At 35.3% G+C, this 20,724-nt stretch overlaps 1 protein-coding gene across 1 annotated transcript; it reads right to left on the bottom strand.

Annotated features, from left to right (window-relative positions):
- Positions 1-259: 259 nt before the first annotated feature.
- LOC126741181 (uncharacterized) lies at positions 260-19,984 on the bottom strand. Its single transcript, XM_050447532.1, has 6 exons — positions 19,796-19,984; positions 1,853-2,017; positions 1,670-1,799; positions 1,436-1,611; positions 600-841; positions 260-512 (listed from the first exon to the last, which is right to left on the bottom strand). Exons 1-6 carry the CDS (start codon positions 19,829-19,831, stop codon positions 353-355), a joined length of 909 nt encoding a protein of 302 aa, XP_050303489.1. The 5' UTR covers positions 19,832-19,984; the 3' UTR covers positions 260-352.
- Between the last annotated feature and the right edge of the window lie 740 nt (positions 19,985-20,724).

Here is a 20,724-nt window from a genome sequence, read left to right as displayed (position 1 = left end):
GAATTCCGTGTATAAAAAGCGAACAAAAAAAAATTCGACTTCTAAGGCGTCCTTGTAGTAAATAAAAAAATAAATCAAAATTTTCTAATTATCAAGTCGTAGTCTCATATTTCCAGATTATAAAAAGGTAAACATCGTTTCTCCACCCTAAGTAGAACCCAAGTTATCAGCACTTATGTACGACAAGGAATCTCAAAAGGCAGAGTATTTAAATTATAATTATAGAGAGTAAAATTGGAATAAATAAAAAAAAAACAAATTTCACAATCCAAATATATAATGTTTTTATTTATTATATATACAATATACATCAATAAAAAAGAAACTTAAAGCTAGTACATACAATTTAAACTTAATTTACATACTGAGGTTGTGCTTGCGCCTGCGCCTGGGGCCTGGCATATGGCAACGGTTTATTTCTGCTAGGAATATTTTGTTTTTGAGGAATCAGCTCCTCCTCCTCGTCCAATTCTGGCTCGTCGCACTTGTTACCCGCTTCGTAAGTGAATTCCCTTTAAACAAAGAATTTACAATACACAACTTCTGCCTGAACGCAAGTAAGTGCCGTCACATCTGTCGATTTTGACGTAATTGTTTACCTCTTGACGTCATCGGGATCGACGTATCCGTATTTCCCTCTGATAATACAGTCGGTACCGAGGGTCTCCTCCTTCCAGGTGCCGTCGTCGTTTTCGAATCCCCAAGTGATGCTGCCGTCGTCGTTATCGGTGCGGTACTTCCTTAAAATTTGCACCACAGGCCTGCGCCTCCTGTCCCTCAGGTCTTCCTCGTCGTCGTATTGTTGCCTCGGGGGAATTTTAGCTGCCGGACGCGGTCTCTCCTAAGAAAAACATTGTAGTAAATAAACATAGTAGTTAGTATATATAGCCCATTAGTACTCCTCACATGAGAGCATTGACTTACGCTATTAGGGAGTTTTCGAAGATGCATATTTTTTTGTCGCTTGCATAGATAGTAAACGTTATCTTAACCGCTCGTTGACCCGAAAAAGTGTTTTCCAAATAGCTGACACGTTAATCCAAGTATAAAGTTAGAATATGACAAAAATTATTGTATATGATGTTCTATTTTGCTGCATGAATTATGAACATAAGGATTATTTGTTAGGGTGTCCATTAGAAGTATTTGGTCATCTTCCTCATTAAATCTGACCTTAAACTGTCTATTGTTAGCCTACGAAGAACATCCATTCTCTATTAGGTTTTACTTCTCCATGACTAAGAAAATATATACTCTCATTTCTTGCAGTTCTAAGTCTTCAAGAACTCAATTATTATTATTTAAACATCAATAAAATATTAAGTTTTATGCCCTCCCAACGCCTCGGCGATATCTCACCACATAACCCTAAACACGTCAAAGTTGACACACACTTACTTTGACACTTGCCTGGCGCGAAATTCAAAAATATTACCTGGGCTTGTCTTACTGGTACTTGTCTCGTGACTGGGGGAGGATCGTTCCTAGACTCTTGTCTAGTGATTGCCCTGGTAGGGGCCGGCGGGGGCGGTCTAGACTGGATCGGTTTTTCCCTAATTTGGTCTCTAGCGATGGGTACGGGCCGTTCCGGTCTAAACGGCACGGGACGCTCTATTAAAAAAAAAACACCAAATAAATAAATAACAATTTTAAAGATTACTACAAGTACCCTCTTCTTCTTCTAAACTTTGCTGGGCCAATCGGCTGACTTCCTCGTCGAAGGCGGACACGGTCGGTCTCGCGACTGGTGCTTGAACCGGGTAGTTCGGCTCTTCTACCTCCTCCACAACAGGTCTAACCTAAAAATTGAATTATTTAATTAATATGAATGTAATAAGTTATCATGTTTAACCTCTCTGGAGGAGGATTGAAGCACGTTGGGTCTCCTAAGTCTAGGACCGCCGGCGGACAAAGCGTTTTGTGGCCTAAAAGGGGCCGGTCTGGCCCCGCCTACCGGAATCGCTCCCGGAATTTGTAGTCTCGGGGGTATTTGACAGCTGACGTAGCACAAAAAGGCCTGGAATAATATGGGAATTTTAATGTCAATTTTGTTAAGAGATGCATTGTGCGACGTATGACAACTTTTAATGTATTTAATTTTAGCGGGGATGGAATGGTTTGATAGCCTTGATGGTAAGAATGCCGACTGGAAACCTTGAGGTCCAAGGTTTGATCCCTGTACTTCCCAGTCGGCTTTTTTTTATAAGAGCGTTAGCGACTATAATATATGTAGGATAAATTAGTTTTAGGTTCCTAGTTATTTAATTTATACGTATAATATTATTTTTCTTTCGAAATCCATTTCAATAAACAATGATCTCATTCAGGGCCGTATCTAGGGGGGGGGTTTTGGGGGTTCAAACCCCCCCCCGAAAATCTTATAACGTAAAATAAAATTGAAACGACTGGTAACTATAACTCTTTTTTTTTTAATTTACTTTTTAAAGTTTTAAAGATGTCCAGGCTATAATTAGAGAAAAATATCCAGCAGCAATATATGTGCACTGTAGTGCTCATTCTTTAAAATTAGCTCTTGCCCATTCCTGTAAGGTTCAGAGTATCAGAGATTGTATTGGAACAATAAAATCTATTGCAAATTTTATAAAAATATCAGCTATGCGCACTGAGATATTAAAAAATAAAATTAAAGAACATGTTCCAAATAGTAAATGGAGTAAGTTAACATCCATGTGTGAAACTCGGTGGGTGGAAAATCATTATGGAATAATTAGGTTTACTGAAGTTCTTAAACCCATTATTGAAACATTAGAAGAACTAAAACAAGTAAGAGACATCGAAACTTCTTCAAAAGCTTTGCAGTTCCTTCGAGCTATTATGAACAGCGTTCACTTTATTTGCTTTTACTCTACCGTTATGCAGAATTCTCCAGACTGTGAATTTTGATCTATTTAGCGCTGTTGAGCATGTGAATACTGTTATTAGTCAGGTCAGGAATATGAGACTGAATATAGATCAAGAATTCAAAACTATTTGTAAAAAATCTGAAGCTATTATAAAGTCTATAGATGATCAAGAATGCATGAAAATACCTACAATAGTTTCACGACAGCAGAATCGTTCTAATGCCATGGTAGCTACTGCAGAGGAATATTTTCGAATCACAGTTGCAATTCCTTTTTTTGATCAATTTATAGAAGAACTGATGAAAATCTGCAAGATTTGCAAATGACGAAAAATCACTTTCATTGTTATATTGTCTAGTACCAAATATGTGCGAAGCACACATAGTAAAAATGGAAGACTTGTTACCATATGAGGAATTTTTGGACCTAGATACGTTATCTGCAGAACTACAGTTGTGGAAACAAAAATGGATTAAGCTGCTTCAAGCAGAAAGGCCAAAAAATGCTCTTGATGCATTATCAGCATGTAATCCATCTTTGTTTCCCAATATTCATACTCTGTTGCAAATTCTGGCTACGTTACCTGTATCTACAGCCTCATCAGAACGATCATTTTCATCGCTAAGGCGTTTAAAAGACTATTTGCGCAATTCAACTGGTCGAGGAACGGCTAACAGGACTTGCCCTTTTAAGCGTGCATAGAAATATTATAATTGATACCGCAGAGGTCTTAAATCGTTTTGCGAGGGAAAAGCAAAGAAATATTCAGTTGTTATTATAATTACTATTTTTAAATTTTAACGTTGTTAAATGTGTTTTTTAGTTTAAACTGGTATCTTCTTTTAGTAAAACCTATTTATAAATTAAAGTTTTTTTTATCCCTAATATCTCAAATGTCACTGGCCTAACCCCCCCAAAATTTTGGTCCAGATACGGCCCTGATCTAATTCAGGTTCCGTGAACGCTCCTTATCGATGTGGTACGATTAGGTGGCAGTTTTTACTTTAACGGTGACATCGGCGATAACGAAAGGGGACATCAGTCGACAGTCTTCATCAAGGTTTCGGGAAAGTCTTAAAAGACGTAGGGCGTGTCCCTAACATTAAGACGGAAAGACGTAAAGACGGGTTAAGGTCAGGATCAGTAAGACGTGGCTGCCATCCTTTTCCTTTTCTGTTATAAGACGTGAGACGATTTATGATTGTTTTAAAGCCGCTTGACATACGGATTACCCTACATTTATGTGCGCGTATAATATACAGGGTGTTCCAAAAGTCATGGTCCAAACTGACAGGGGGGGTAGGGGAGGGTATTTGGAATCACAATAACCCCCTATGTGGTTATCCGATTTTTGATGGTTTAGAAGTTATAGCTGTTTTTCAGTTTTTTTCTATAATTTACTTCTGGCTCAAACAATAATTTTTTTCTATGTCTGGGGCTTTATTTTCTAAATATATTTTTTTGTTTTTATTTCAACAAATGTCGAGTCTTTTTAATAAAAGTGTAGCGTAATTATTTTTTTTTGTTTCGCTGCAGAAAATCTTGTTTAATTTGTTTTTGGATTCTTCAAAAATGAATTTTAACAATTTAATAAAGCACTACACAATACACAAAGACCTACAGGAACTTAAACCAATGTTTAAAAACTTCCTACTATTTCTAGTCTTTCAATAAAAACATTTACCTTATAGTGTTTATTATTTAATCAATGTATGTTAAGAAAATTTTCAGAAAAATGAAACGTAAAAGAAATAAAATCATACCATATTTTTTGCTTGCATACCACAAATTTGGTACTATTTAAGTGCGCTTGACCTTCAAATTGGAATTCAGAATGCTATCAAGAGCCACAAACAAAAATGGTATTCTCACATGGACCATTTTAAATAGCCAAACCGACTATTGTTGGTATTTTTTTCTGTTTTTTTAGCTAACGTGTTAATCGTTTTTTTTCTATTTTCTAACCTATTATACCATTAAAGTAATAATTAATCTGTATCGAGATGCCGGATCGGTATACCCCACGGGAATATGCTGAAATGCATTACATTTATGGATTGTGCGGTGGAAATGCTCGCCTTGCTGCAAGAGAGTATCGTGATCGTTATCCGGATAGTGAATGCTTTCCCGGTCACAGAGTGTTCATACGAGTACATAACTCATATTTGCGGGGAGAAATTCCTGGTGATGTACAACAAATAGGCAGACCGCGGTTGGATGATGAAGAGGTGCTTACTTTGATAGAGGCGGACCCTTCTACAAGTATTCGTAGAATTTCTAGAGCTACTGGATTAGCTATAGCTACGATACATCGCATGTTGCGGAGGAACACTAGCATCCATACCACGTGCAACGTGTTCAAGCACTTTACCCCGTGACTACGCGCCTAGAGTAGCATTTTGCAGAGAAATGCTTCGACGCTGTCTGCAAGACCCGGACTTTTTTGACTACATTTTGTGGTCCGATGAGTCTTCATTTCAAAGACTTGGTATATTTAATATTCACAATCTTCACTATTGGGCTGTAGAAAATCCGAGAATAATAAGGCAAGATCACTTCCAGTACCAATTTGGTGTAAATTTGTGGGCAGGAATTCTCGGTGGTAGGCTGATTGGCCCTTTCGAGTTACCGGTCAGATGAAATGGAGACAGCTACCTAGATTTTTTAGAACGCCAACTCTATGACCTTTTAGAAGATGTGCCTCTGGAATTACGGGCAAGAATGTGGCTGCAACACGACGGAGCGCCAGCGCAGAGTGCACGAATAGTCAGAGACTATCTAAATGGTGCTTACCCAGATCGTTGGATAGGCAGAGGAGGTGTGGTATCGTGGCCGCCGCGCTCACCTGACCTTAATCCTTTTGACTATTTTTTATGGGGATACTTTAAAGAACTTGTATACCAAACGGAAAATAATACTGAAAATCAGCTTCGTCAAAAACTGCGAGATGCAGCAACAAGTTTACGAAACAATGCTCGAGCATTTAGAAACTTAAAAAGAAATTTTATAAAACGATGTCGTTTGTGTATAAGAGCCGACGGCGACCATTTTGAACATCTTTTTTAAATAACTGCCAATGAAATATTCGAAGTTTTATTTTAGCTTTTATTTCTTTTACGTTCCATTTTTCTAAAAATGTACTTAACTTATATTAAACAGATAAAGACCTTTAAGATAAACGTTTCTATTGAAAGGCTATAAGTTGTAAGAATTTTTAAAACATTGGTTTAAATTCTTTCAGCGCCTTTCTGTACTGTGGTGCCTTATTAAAACGGTAAAATTTGTTTTTAAAGAAACCACAAAAAAATTAAACATGATTTTCTGCAGCGATAATACAAATTTTTTTTATAATATACTTTTATTAAAAAGACTTGGCATTTTTTAAATAAAATACTAAAAAAATATATTTAAAAAATAAATCCCCAGACATTAAAAAAAAATAATTTTTTAAGCCAGAAGTAAATTATAGCAAAAAACTGAAAAACAGTTATAACTTCTAAACCATCAAAAATCGGATAACAACATTCAGTTTGGACCATGACTTTTGAAACACCCGGTATACATGTATATGTGGCTGTATGGGTAGTTTGACACGATAAAATTTGGCATGTGACCTCTCCATCCATTGAGAATGATGGATCCTTAAACAATTTCTTTTTCTGGCACCACCAAAGGGAGCGGTACTGCCTCAAAGTCAAAAAAATGGGTAAAATTCCTTTCGCTCACGAGAACTCAAACTTAAAGCCTTTAAATAACTTGAAATTTTCAGGACATAAGGGTTATTGGGGGCTTAAGAGCTGTATACTGTTTGGGCCAGATCCGTATTCAGGGTGAGTAATTATAAGCGAACAAAAGTGAGTAAAAAAAAAATTCATACTGCTTCAGAGGCTAAACTGTAATTTAAATAAAAAAAGTGCTTCGGCGAAAATGCTGAGTTTTATAGGATAAATCATTTGGCATTTTTATTTTTTGCCAAAAGGTACTTATATTTGAAAAAAAGGTTTTATAAAAACAACGGATCATTATTTCTCTTTCAAATGCCATATAAACGGAATTTTTGTGATCCATACAGGGCGAGAAATAATTAACTTTTCCCATGAAGGTCCGACCCAAAAATCATCTTTTATTTATTAACTTACTAGTGGCGCCACCTGGACAAAATAATCCAATATGGCCGCCAACAGCAGGTACCTTGGCATGTTTTTTTTTTTTGAACGGGTGTCACATTTTCTTTAAATTTTCGATGAAAAGTATCCGGAAGCTGTTAATTAAAGGTACCGTCTAATAAGAAATACTCTGGGCTTTCATATTGACATATCAATTCGGGAGATCGTGTATTGCGGCCAGGAAAATTCGGTAACGTATTGACGTTTTCAAAAAATGCCGTTTTTGGCAACCAAAACAAGGCCAAGCTCAAAAACAAAAAGGCACTTTTTATTCAGTTAAAAATAATGGGATTTATACACCGTGGATCGTACTGATCTACTTAATTTAAAATAGGAATTTAGGTATTAAGTTAGGCAATGTAGGATCGAGATTTGAGCATTTAATTATTTAATTTTTAAACTTATACATTTTAGGGTCACGTGACCATCATAATTTGCTATTGGTCCGATTGGGTTGAAAGTTAGTATGTATATGGAGTTTATTTAGGATGCAATTAATAAATTTTGACAGATAATTGACATTTGACTTTTAGGTCACGTGACTACGGTAACTTATTTGCTATTGGTCCAATTGGGTTGAAATTGATGGAAATTATGTGGAAACCTCGGAAAAAGGATGAAACTGTAAATACTACTTGTAAATTATAAATAAAACTATCTACTCGTAAGATCTTATAAACCACTAACTTTATTTCAATGCAGACAAGGAGAGACCCATATACTTATAACGCTAGAGACAAAAGACAGACATACAAACGCTTGTCCTATACCAATCTGGAAATGTAAAGGAAACGTGCAGTTAGAGGGTGCCATACATCTCAAAAAAGAATTTTTTCTGTTACATTAAATTATTACATTTTATTTTAATTAATTAATTACATTTTGACAGATATTTGACATAATACCATATAACGCGACTATATAAATACATTACGGTTCTTTGAAGCATGATACCCCAAGAACTGGTCCTCTCTTTCCTTTGCATAAAAACTTCGGTCCCACCGACTAAAAGACTTGTTTATTTTGTTGTTTTTATGTTTTTAATAAGCTATTATTTATTATATAAACATTTTAAAGACTTAAAAAGTACTAAGGATACTTAAAAGAAAATAAAAAGTGAGTGGCAACAGTTGGAATCGAACCGGGGCCAGTGTACGTAAATCACTTAATCAATAATGTTATACAGGGTGTCCCATAAATTATGATGAATAATTTGACAGCAGATTCTTTTGAAAAAAAAATGAGGTTAAGTTAAATTTTTCTTTCAGGGTAATAAACTTATCTCGAAAAGGGTTAATCGTAGCAAGAGTTTTGAAGTGTACTCTTTTTTAAGCAAAACTGTTATTGTACAATACATATTTTAAATAAAAAATTAAATTATGCTAAACCTAAAAGACTTTAAACGGCGTTTTGAAAAAAATCAAAATGTTGCTGGTGGCGTCCTCTAGGACGTTATTTTAAAAAAATTTACCTCATTCTTTTTTTTAACCCATTCACGGACACGTCTACATATGCAGACAGACGTGCAGGGACACGCCTGCATATGAAGACGCAATTTGATCGTCCCCAGAGGACAAGTCTTCAATTGCAGTCGTTATTAGCGTGTTATAAGGTTTAGGAAGATCTGTTGTGTCCCACTAAATACTACAATAATACTGAGAATCGTCCCACGAAGCGTATAGTATGCATATATGTATCCTGCGCATGCGTTGACAGTCTTTTGGCGCCAAGACTGCAAGTGCAGACAAAATCTACATAAGGTTAGACAATCAGACATGGTTTGTGTCCCAATAAAGTGCACCTGTGTTCGGTAAGTTTTAGAGGTGAAAAATAAGTAGTAGGGGCTCATTTTTTTTTTTGGAAATTGGTTATTGTTGTTGGTGGTGATAATAGAAAACTAACATTGAAAAGTAGTGCACACAATAAATAACTAGGGCACAGTATAATATTTTGTTTTTACGCGTTTTTGCTTATGTAGCTGCGGGTGTGTAGCCCGAAAATTCGTTGTGTGGTAGTTAGGTTAGGTTCAAAATTTTTTTATGTGTATAGATTTTGGTAACCAAAACAGATAAAAAACATCTCATTGCATGAGCCCCTCCTCGCCAGAAAATCTAGGCAAGTACATACTGTGAATGGACATTCTGTATTATATTAGCTACTTGTCTCGACAGTACCAGTAAAATTCTATTTTTTTTTGCAGAAAAATGGACGAAAAAGAAGAAGCTAGGCTGTTAAAGTTTTATGATGAAGTCGAGACTGCTGAATCAGCATCGTCTAGTTCGGATGAGGCTAGTCAACAAAGTGATGAGGATCCTTATCATAACTCTGAAAGTGAGGATGAAGACTATATGCTCTGATGAAACTCAAGAAAGTACCGCTTCTGAGAACGAGGATATCAGTTCAGCATCGAATGACGCAGAATCTTCGTTACCATCGCCAAGCTCTAATCAGTCAGACAGCGATAAGAAATGGCACAGCGACGTTGAAGACATTCCGGATTTCAACTTGGACAACGCAAATGCTGGGATCAAATTAAGATTTGATCATGTACCATCACCGCTGGAAGTTTTCAAAACTTTGTGGGATGATGAAGTGATGGATCTTTTGACATCATGCACTAATGAGTAGGGGAAAAAAATGGAAACGACCAACAGACCCCATGCAAGGTATGCGCGAATGGCATCATTTCCGAACACCAATTTTGAAGAAATGTGTAAGGTTTTTGGATCGTCACTTCTTCAAGCCCAAGTACATTTTCCAACTCTGCGAAAAATATTCTCCTTGGATCCCCTTTACTATCATCCCATATTTTCCAACGTAATGACTGGAAGGGGGTATGAGCAATTACTACGGGCGTTTAACTGCACCAAGGAAAAAGGAAATGTCGATCGTCTGAATAAAGTTACTTCTCTGCTACAAATTTTGATACGCAATTATCAAAAAGCCTTTTCCCCGGAAGAGGCATTAGCACTGGATGAGTCGCTTTTATTGCACCGAGGCAGATTGAGCTTTGGGTAATATATAAAAAATAAACGTGCCAAATATGGAATTAAATTATTTGAACTATGCTTTCCAAATGGGTACAATCATCACATTGAAATATATAAAGGACGATGGAGAAGTTTTTAAGCTACAGGCATTGGTATTCAGACTAATGCAGCTATTTTTAGATAAATGTCATCACTTGATAATGGACAATTATTATAATAGCGTGGGGTTGTCCAAAATTCTCCTTCGTAGAAAAACTCACACGACAAGTACTTTGAGATCAAATCGAAAACAAAACCCAAAAGTAGTTACGATAAAAAAACTTAAAAGAGGCGACCATATTTGGAAAAGAAATGGTAAAGTGTATGTCAGCAAATGGAAGGACAAGCGCGATGTTTTGTGCATTACTACCAAATTTCACCCAACGATGATAGAGGTTTCGTATTCTTATGGGAAAAAACTACAAAAGCCAAAAGAATATGTCAGGGGTAGACAGATGTGATCAGTTTACTTCCTATTATACCTGCCCCAGGAAATCAATCAGATGGTACAAAAAGGTGATATTTCATCTGTTAGATGTTACAGTTATAAATAGTTTCTTGCTGTATCGAGATGTCACAAAATCAAAAACAGATTTACTTCAATTTCGGGAGAGTATCATTAGAGGATTACTTGGGATTCCAAACAATTTGAGAGACGGAAGAAAACTGGTGAGCCAAGGTGCAGCAAAAGCTGCAAAAGATTCAGTCCCTGCGGCACACGTTACAGCTGAGGAGACAATTGTACCTGAAGTTCTACATGTCTTAGAAAAAATACCAGTCCCGCCCAACTCTAAACGCAAAAGTCATTTCCTGCGATGCCGGGAGTGTTCTAAGCATGACAAACGCGGGCAGACATCATCCCCCATTGCGTGTTGGGCAATGCTTTGAAAATGTTCATTCCAATAAATGAATTTTGGTTTTTGTAATACCTATGTTATAAGCATATGAATTAATATTTTTGTAGTTTCTTACTTTTGTGAATAAAAACTTTTATTTTTATACATGATATATTATTTCGTAGTACCTATGCAACCTTTCCATAAATATATTGTCTGCATAAGCAGTCTTGTCCCTATAATATAACGTAAGTTGTTATCCAAAGGGACATCAGGTCTTCAATAGCAGTCTGGCTGTTTCTTTACGAAAAAACCCCACAAACAAAAAAATTCTAACTGACATATAATTTATGACCTTAAGACATGCCGATTCTAAAAAAAAAAAGTCCCAGGAAGACCCCAAAAAATGTTGTTTTGTCCGCGAATGGGTTAAGGAATCTGCTACTACTGTTAGATTATTTAGCATTATTTATGGGACACCCTCTATAGGTATTATAAACGCACGCGTTTTACTAATTTTGATTGTTCCACTTTCCTTATATATCGGCCTCCGCGTAAGCCACTTACTTACCTTTCGCCTTTTTTTAAACGTAAAACCGCACATTTCAACTAAATAATTCATTATAAAATACCGAATAATTCCGTAAATAAATTTATGCGAGACAGTTTTTATGCAAGGACAATAATGCATATACCATTAACTCGCATATAAACGTTACATTACGAGGTTAATAATTTAATTTTTAAGATTAAATATTTTCACTTTGAAGTGCTTATCGCGGAATTTATTGAATATTTTACGCTGAAGTAGATTTTTCTTACGTTTAGGTGTGTCGCCGAAGGCTGCGTGCAAGGTTACGGGGCCTCACCCATTTAAAGAAATTTATTTAGTTTGTCGGTTTGTTTAAGGTTTTTCCGCACTGGGGCACTGATATAAAGATTATGTTCATTATTGTTAGCAATCATAAAAGATTGAAGAACATTTAAGGAATTTGGTGAATGCGCCAGACATAATTAAAATCCTTTATAAAGTTAAACCCACTATAACTCTTAAACCGATTAACGGATTTTAATGAGTCTTTTTTTATTGGAAACTCAAATAAATTGGCGAATACTTTGGGCAAATTTAACCTCATCAAATTGATGTGTAAATTGATTGTTTTTGCGTGAAAATTTATCATAAACTATTACGATGTTTTATTCATTACTATTTTGCGCATTTTAGGCTTAACAGCATACATTTTAAAAGTCCCAAACGTGATTTTTACATTAAAATGAATTGAAATTCTCGTCGACTTATCGTCATTTATATGTACGACCAGAGACACAATAAGCATCTCTTTTTTTTTTTTTTGTTGGGAAAGTGAATTTAATTACACGACGCGAGTTACGTAAGAAAGGCCCGATATTTCATAATATTCACAGGGCGAGACAAATTGCCACATCAATATGTCCAGAACGGGTTTTTTCTTGTTGTTTTGGGCCCAGTTAATTGCTATTCCGAAGGCGGTATATGGACGAAATTAAGGCGCAAGGGGGTCACCTGGTAAATCAGACATTTTACACCAATGAAGCTTGTAGAAAGAAATTGTCGAACGCTGCATTATGACTGCCCACTCAACATAGAGTAATTAAAAGTATAATTTAATATTCATTTCTCTATGCCACTCAAATATGAGGTTATGTCGCATTTTGTGTCTATTTTTTGATAATACTTAGTTTTTCTAGGAGAAAAGTTGAACTTTTTGGGGGTTTTCTCATAAAATAAGCGAGTGGCACTTTTTTGCATTAATCTATTCATTACATAAACACAAAAATTCAATTTCAATTTATTTTTGAGGTTATGAACACCGGCACTGACTTACGTTCAGATCTTAGAACATTGAAAGGCTAGAAGTAGCGTGCCGTGGAACTATGGGCAGGTTTGTTTGCTTGCAACATCTCTGATACAATGATGCCAAATGCTTATAGAGAAATGGCAAAAATCACTTTATAATATCATAAAAGTTTTCAGTTTTTTCCGAAAACTTAAAACAATACTACTGCTCCCCTTTAATAAAATATCAAGCATTTTTTTGAAATAAATTTGATAAGATACTCTATATAGAAGTCAATATACGTTAAATAAATGAAAATAAAGTACGAAGCAACGAGAAAACGTTAATGGCATCGCAACGCCGTTTGAACGCATTGTTGACGCCACCGATACAAGCACTCTCTACCAGTGACGTCGTCAACAAATATTTACCTGATAAATTTTTATTAATTATTATAGAGTTTAAATATAAGTAATATTACCATTGATGAGCTATTTATGTGTTTTTTTAACGGACTTCGTTAGAGGAAGGTCCTAATAAAAGGCAGCATTTTTGTCAAAGCATTTTTATGGAAATAAAATATTTTATTAATATAATATTATAGATTTCTTAATAAATCATGTTTTAAGACACAAATTTTTAACATTTTGCAAAATTTTATTATTGTTATATTAGACAAAACTCAGTTTTACATCACTTACTTTAAATCACATAATATATACTTCTATGGTGCTGACTAAATAATTAGTGCAAAAATATATTTAGATTTAAAAATATAAATATTTTGGTATTTTACACACACTTTCACATTCAAGTTTTTATTAGGTTTATATCTATAAGATCCCCTATTCTACGTTTATGATGATGGTTACCCCATGATGTGATGTTATGAAAGTATCGGTACTTACTTGTTAAAAGATCGGCTTGAATCACCTTTTTATCATGATGCGGCACAAACGACACAAGTTTTTGCCATCCTAGCAATTTAAAAAAACACTAAAATGTGGCCTTTTTCCTTTTGAAACCAAAAAATTAAAGAAAATACACGAATCCCGAACATAAACAAAAAGCCGTTTGACAGATGACAGTATGCGTATGGCTCAGGCGCTTAAGTTCCGGTGTTGTCGCTTCAAATTTTTTAGAAACGGTTTTAGGGATAAGAATGTTAATAATTTTGTTATTTTTTTGCTTAAGGATATTATATTTATTCTTAAAATAGGTTAATTGTAGTATTTATATTTTTTAATTTAAATTTTCCTATAAAATATAACACCAGTAAGTTAAATTAACGTTATAATGGTTGTTAAAATATAGCAAAAAATTTCCTCCGTTGGAAATTCGCGTCGACTTGACAACAGAGAATCGGCAAATATGTTTGTAAACAACACACCCCTCTTGCCCCTGTGCACATGTTGGACTCAAACAAAGTTGTTGTTTACTAATTCTAGCCTTTCAATGTTCTAAGGTTCAGATTAACATAGATATTAATGTAAAAAAGAATACATCTATATAACTATACTCTATTTCAGAAGTGTATAGAGCAATAAACTGGGGAATTCCGTTCTGTTTGGCTACATTTCGTGGTAGTTCATAGGCGTAGGTACTTATAATATTTATGAATTTAATTTTCACGGATTAAATGCCTTTATTTTGAAAGAGATTAAATACTAAATAAATACTTTTAATCCTTTTGTATAGGTACCTATCTTTTAACGCTTTGTAACATGCAAAAATGGGGTCAGGTAATATATACAGACTATAAATACTTTTAAATCATATTTTAAACGTTAGTAGTCACTGCTACGCTGTAGTGTAATCATAATATTATTATCCCAATATTTAAAAAATGGAGGTATTCAGTCCAACGAAAAGATGTACTAAAAATTCTCCACTATCGCTGAGTGAAAAAGTTATTATTTTAAATGTACATGATTGCATAAAACACGATTACCCCAGTTTTACTGTGCAAGAAATTGTTGAAAAATGTTCTCGAATGAGTGGAATTGGAAAGTCCACCATTTTCAAATTGTTGCGGGAAAGAAAAGTAGCAGGTCAAGTGGAATCTCCCAAGCAAAAGCCAGGACGACCTACAAAAGTCCTTGATGAAAATGCTAAATGTATAATTCGAAGAAAAGTTCACTCTTTTTATTTTAAAAAGGAAATACCCACCCTAGACAAAATTTTAATGGAGCTTGGCCGAGATGACAGTATTCCGTTGATAAGTAGAAAACTTTTATGGAAAACTTTAAAAAATATGGATTTTGCCTGGGAAAAGCATAACCGCAAAGCACTTTTACTGGAGAGCGACGAAATTGTTTGTTGGAGATGACAATACTTGAGAAGTATCAAGCAGTACCGCAGGGAGCAAAAGAAAGTTTTTTATCTTGATGAGACGTGGATTAACGAAGGTTATATAGTCCAAAAAATGTGGCAAGACAAAAATATAACCAGTGCTCGCCAAGCTTTCATAGAAGGCCTGTCTACGGGTATTAAAGTACCTTCGGGAAAAGGAAAAAGACTTATAATCACACATATTGGAAGCGAAGAGGGATTTTTAAAAGAAGGTCTGCTAACCTTTGAGTCGACTCGCACAGGAGATTACCATGAAGACATGAACTCAGACGTTTTCGAGGACTATTTTGGTGAAATGATAAAATTTCTTCCGGCTAATTCGGTGGTGGTTATGGATAACGCAAGCTATCATTCACGGCGAATAGAGAAGACGCCAACTTCAAGTTGGAGAAAGCAAGAAATTATCGATTGGCTGACTGCAAAAGGTATTGCGTTTGAAGCAAATTTGATAAAGAAAGAACTGATGGCAATAGCAAACTTACACAAAACTCGTTTCATGAAATACGCCGTGGAAGATATAGCCGAAAAATATAATATAACTGTACTGCGCTTACCGCCATATCATTGCGAACTAAATCCTATAGAACTGATATGGGCGCAGGTAAAAGGATTTGTAGCAAGACAAAACACGACTTTTAAAATGAAAGATGTTAAGCTACTGTTTGATCAAGCCATTACGGAAGCGACACCAGAGAATTGGCGAAAAGCAGTCCAGCATGTAATTAAGCAAGAGGACAAAATGTGGGATCTTGACAACCTCATCGATCAGACAGTCGATCCTTTAATTATAATGTCAAGAGGTGATGACAGTTCGTCAGATGACGAAGAAGACTACAATCTATTATAATTTAAAATTGTTATACACTGTTCAAAAAGTGCCAGATCCAAAAGTGACATTTTCAACTGTTTTACTCTACATATTATGTTCAATAAATTTGTGAAAAAAATATATTCTTCCATTTAAACAAAAGTAACTTTCTAAAATAAAATAGCATTTAAGTACATTAATTATAAGGTAAAAAACAAGTCCCAGTTGCACGCCTTTGGCGAACCGTTTTCAATGTTTATCAGTGGGTAACAATGGGCAAAACTCATAAATTGACCCAAAACCGGGTGGCACTACCTGCAATCAACGAAAAGAAAGAATTTTACATTGAAACTAATACCCAACTAAGGTAGTGGCATAAAATATTGGTGGATCACCAGGTACCACTTTTGCATACCTAATGAGGTTTTATTGCTCTACACACTTCTGAAATAGGGTATAACCAGAAAATAAACTCTGGGGAACCTTTTACACACCACACAAACACGTGTAACACCAATTTGATTACAAATTATCAATGAAGAAATACCGCAAGTGCCTTAACCGGTTTATCATGAAACTTCGACCGGGGGTTAGTTTAGGTTTTACGAGAGATAAGTTGAACTTTTTGGTTTTTCTCATAGAATAAGCTTACACACCCCAAAGACCTTTTTAACACTAATAAAAGACAAAAATAAAACTTCAATAGCGTTCTTTATTTTTGAGGTTATGAACACTGGCGCTGAGTTACATTCTGGTTATTATAATGTAAAAAAGAATACTTTTCTGTAAGTAATCAGAAAATTAATTATAGGGCACCTTATACATACCACACGGTCATATTTAGCACTAATTTATTCACAAATGAGGACAAAAACACAATTTTAATAGCGCTCTTTAGTTTTGAGGTTATGAACACTGGCGCTGAGTAACATTCAGGTTATTATAATGTAAAAAAGAATACTTTTCTGTAAGTAATCAGAAAATTAATTATAGGGCACCTTATACATACCACACGGTCATATTTAGCTCTAATTTATTCACAAATGAAGACAAAAACACAATTTTAATAGCGCTCTTTAGTTTTGAGGTTATGAACACTGTCTCACTGATTTACATGCAGATTACCATGGGTATTAATTTAAAAAAAAATTATACGTTTGTATAACTAATCAGAAAAGAAACTCTGGGGCACGTTTTACACACCACACAGACACGTGTAACACTAATTTATTCACCAATAATCAATGAAGAAATACCGCAAGTGCCTTAACTGGTTTATCGTGAAACTTCGATCGACCGGGGGTTGCCAACAGTGCAGAGATTTGTTTTTATTATAAGTTTTACATGTTTTCAATAGAAATTTATTGGATAATACGAGGGCGGGTCAATAAGTCCGTGACTTTTTGAATTTCCCGCCCTTTAATGGAAATGGCAACTCTGCTCCTGTCAACAGAGAACTGTCAGGTGACGCCTGTTAAAATTTGAACAAGCTGCGTCATTTAGTTTGTGTTTGACAGCTGTTGATAGCAGACTACCACTCGTTTTGAGAAGAAAATCGAAAAAAGTGAATTTCGTGTCCTCATTAAGCATTATTTTTTACGGAAAAAAACCATCACTCAAACCAAGGCTAAGCTTGATAAATATTATGGGGACTCTGCACCATCCATTTCCACGGTAAAGAAGTGGTTTACTAAATTTCGATGTGGCCGTACAAGCACGGAAGATGCCGAACGTTCTGGACGCCGAGTCGAGGTCTCTACATCCAAAACAATAGAAAAAATTCACCATATGAAAGTAAGAGAGATTGTGGAAGCCATAGGCATCTCACATGGTTCAGTAGTTTCAATTTTGAATGATCATTTGGGTATGAGAAAGCTTACCGCAAGATGGGTGCCGCGTTTGCTCACAATCGACCACAAACGCAACCGTGTGACAATTTCCCGGGAGTGTTTGGCGTTGTTCAACCGCAATATGGACGAATTTTTGCGTCGTTTCGTCACCGTGGACGAAACGTGGATCCACCACAACACGCCGGAGACCAAACAGCAGTCAAAACAGTGGATTTCTGAGAAGGTGAATCGGCGCCCAAGAAGGCAAAGGTGGGTTTGTCAGGCAATAAAGTCATGGCGACCGTTTTTTGGGATGCACGCGGTATAATCCACATTGACTATCTTCAAAAGGGGAAAACAATCATTGGGAATATTATACCAACTTATTGGATAGATTCAATGAGGAACTGAAAGAAAAAAGACCACATTTGGCCAAAAAAAAAGTTCTTTTCCACCAGGACAATGCAAGGGTCCACACATGTGCAGTTTCCATGGCAAAAATCCATGAATTAGGTTACGAATTACTTCCTCATCCGCCCTATTCTCCAGATTTAGCCCCCAGTTATTCCCAAACTTAAAGAAATGGCTCGACGGAAAGATATTTGACTTCAACGACGAAATCATATTCCTCATGACCTCGACAAATCATATTTATCCGAAGGGATAAAAAAAATTGGAAAAACGTTGGACTAAGTGTATAGAACTCAAAGGAGACTATGTTGAAAAATAAAATAACTTTGTATATAAAAACCTGACTTTTATCCAAAAAGTCACGGACTTATTGACCCGCCCTCGTAATTAAAATGAGTTTTCCCCTTTATTTGAGGTTACGTGATATCTGTCAATAAAATCAAATGTCAGCTGATTTATGTTGACAAGTAGAGTGAAAACGACATGGCGCTCGTTCGCCATTTTGAAACTATGAATTTCTTGTACAGGCCACGCCCTCGCTTCGTGAAAATTAATCCTAGTTTCTATAAGACTCTTTGACTGACAATCGATTTACGTATAGTCAATGTCAAGACACATTAATCATTCGAGTCACGTGTCGACTATAAAATGTCTTTTCTGCTACTTAAAAAAGTAGCACTTATGGTAGGTATAAGGTTCTTAGTTTAACTTGAATAAGTATTGAATAAAGGTTATTTAGGCTTATAACGTTGTAGAAAAATACATGAAAATTAGCATAAAACTATACGCTTTACAATAAAACAAAAATCATTAAAATCGGTTAATTCGTTTAAAAGTTATGAGGGATTCAATTTATGCCCGGCGCATTCGCCAAATTATTAGGCATTAATCTTGAACCCGAGGAAAGGTTTCGCTTAGATGCGGGTGGTTTAGGTCGGTTCAAAATATGCCGGGCGTATTCTCCGATTAATAAATTATTTCAAATTTAAAAAAAATTACAGGTTTCGCGTAGTTTCTTATAGGCTTAATAGAATAAAATAAGCCTTAAAATTTTGCTGGCGCATTCGCCAATTTATTGCCCAGTCAATACTCTATTAACTGCAGTAACGAATTATATATTTTTTTTTTATAGAAAACTCATGGAAAAGCATTATATTTTCCATAAAAGAGTGAAAAGTTCATAGAGTTTCCATAGGACTGTTAGTAAGAAAATTAGTTTGCAGTAGACTCGTGTGCTAAAACAAACATTAAATATTTATCAGAAAAGGTAATAAATATCCTGAGCGCGACCTTGATGGTTATCTAACAATAATAATAGCAAGAATTGATACAGTTTCAGCTAATTAATATCATAAAATGAAAGAAAGTAGTTTGGCCATATTTGGACTAATTTATTTACCAAACTGGATATTAATTAATTATGATTTTAAATAGGTGCATTAATTATATCACCTATGAACGATATTTACACCTTTAGTGCAATAATTAAATTAAACCGTTACTAAATTGGACCAATCAGAGATAGAGATGAACATGATCATTTTCCATGGACCTCTATACTCTAGAAAATCAAAATGGCGCCGCTTAATACTCAGACAGATATATGAAGCAATTTGAAAAATAAAGAGCTTAATTTTGATGTACATACAATAAGGCTTTAATTACCATTAACTCAAAACTTACCGTTAAAAAACAAACAGAAACACTCCACCGCACCATTTTTGATATTTTTTTTTTAATTAATTATCCAAAAAAATCCAATAAATCAATAACAACTATCGATTCGATTCAAAATTTATAATATATGGGACTTTCACTTTTAGAAAATCACCATAATGGCGTCAAGTTCGCGCAAATGGGATCATTCGGTCGGATACTGGGCGTTATATACCGGCCGCACCCCGGTAAATTCTTCTGATTGAGTCCCCCCCAATGGCCGAAGGGGGTAAGGGACAATATACCAGTGCCGTGCCGATTATCTAAGGAATTTATTCGCTCAGAGCTTGTTATTAACATATTTTAAGACCTTCAGGCTCGTTCTTTTTATCAATACATTAATTAGTGTTTTTAACGTTGACAATAAAAGTGTGTTCCCGAATTTCGTTACAATTAGTGTCAGAAGTAAAGGATATTTGGAAGCTCATTTTAGTGGATGCCTTTAACAAGAAGTCAGGCCAAGATGGAGACCGAGAAATTGATGGAGCTGCTATTAAGGAAGTTTGACGAACAAAAAGTAGAACAAGAAGAACGAGACCGTAAACAGAGGGAAGAACAAGAAGAGCGAGACAAGAAACAGGAATATTTACTAAAGACAATTAAATCGGACCTGAAGAAGGAAAATGAAGACCTGATTCGAACCATGAAAGATGACTTACTTAATTTAAAAGATAATTTTAAAAAGGAGCAGGAGGAACGAGACAGAAAACAAGAGGAACGAGTTTTACAACTTAAAGAAGATCTGGAGAAGAATCAGAAACAATTAATGACTAACTTTGAAGCAACGGTAGAAGAAGAATTGGGGCAAGTACAAAAAAAGATCCAAGAACTAGAGATGAAAGTAAAACGGACTCCTCTTCATCCCGATCCTGGAATGCAAACAATGATGAAAGTAA

The sequence above is a fragment of the Anthonomus grandis genome, chromosome 10 (assembly GCF_022605725.1).
Source record: "Anthonomus grandis grandis chromosome 10, icAntGran1.3, whole genome shotgun sequence".
In the NCBI taxonomy this organism is placed as follows: domain Eukaryota; kingdom Metazoa; phylum Arthropoda; class Insecta; order Coleoptera; family Curculionidae; genus Anthonomus; species Anthonomus grandis.
This window is presented reverse-complemented; position numbering and strand designations above follow the sequence as displayed.

Excerpts from the sequence above, each read along its gene's own strand:
- LOC126741181 (XM_050447532.1), bottom strand. The coding sequence starts at position 19,831 with ATGGTGCGGTGGAGTGTTTCTGTTTGTTTTTTAACG. Across the intron at positions 1,800-1,852 it reads TTCAATCCTCCTCCAGAGAG|GTTAGACCTGTTGTGGAGGA; the intron begins GTTAAACATGAT and ends TTCAATTTTTAG. Across the intron at positions 842-1,435 it reads TACCAGTAAGACAAGCCCAG|GAGAGACCGCGTCCGGCAGC; the intron begins GTAATATTTTTG and ends TGTTTTTCTTAG.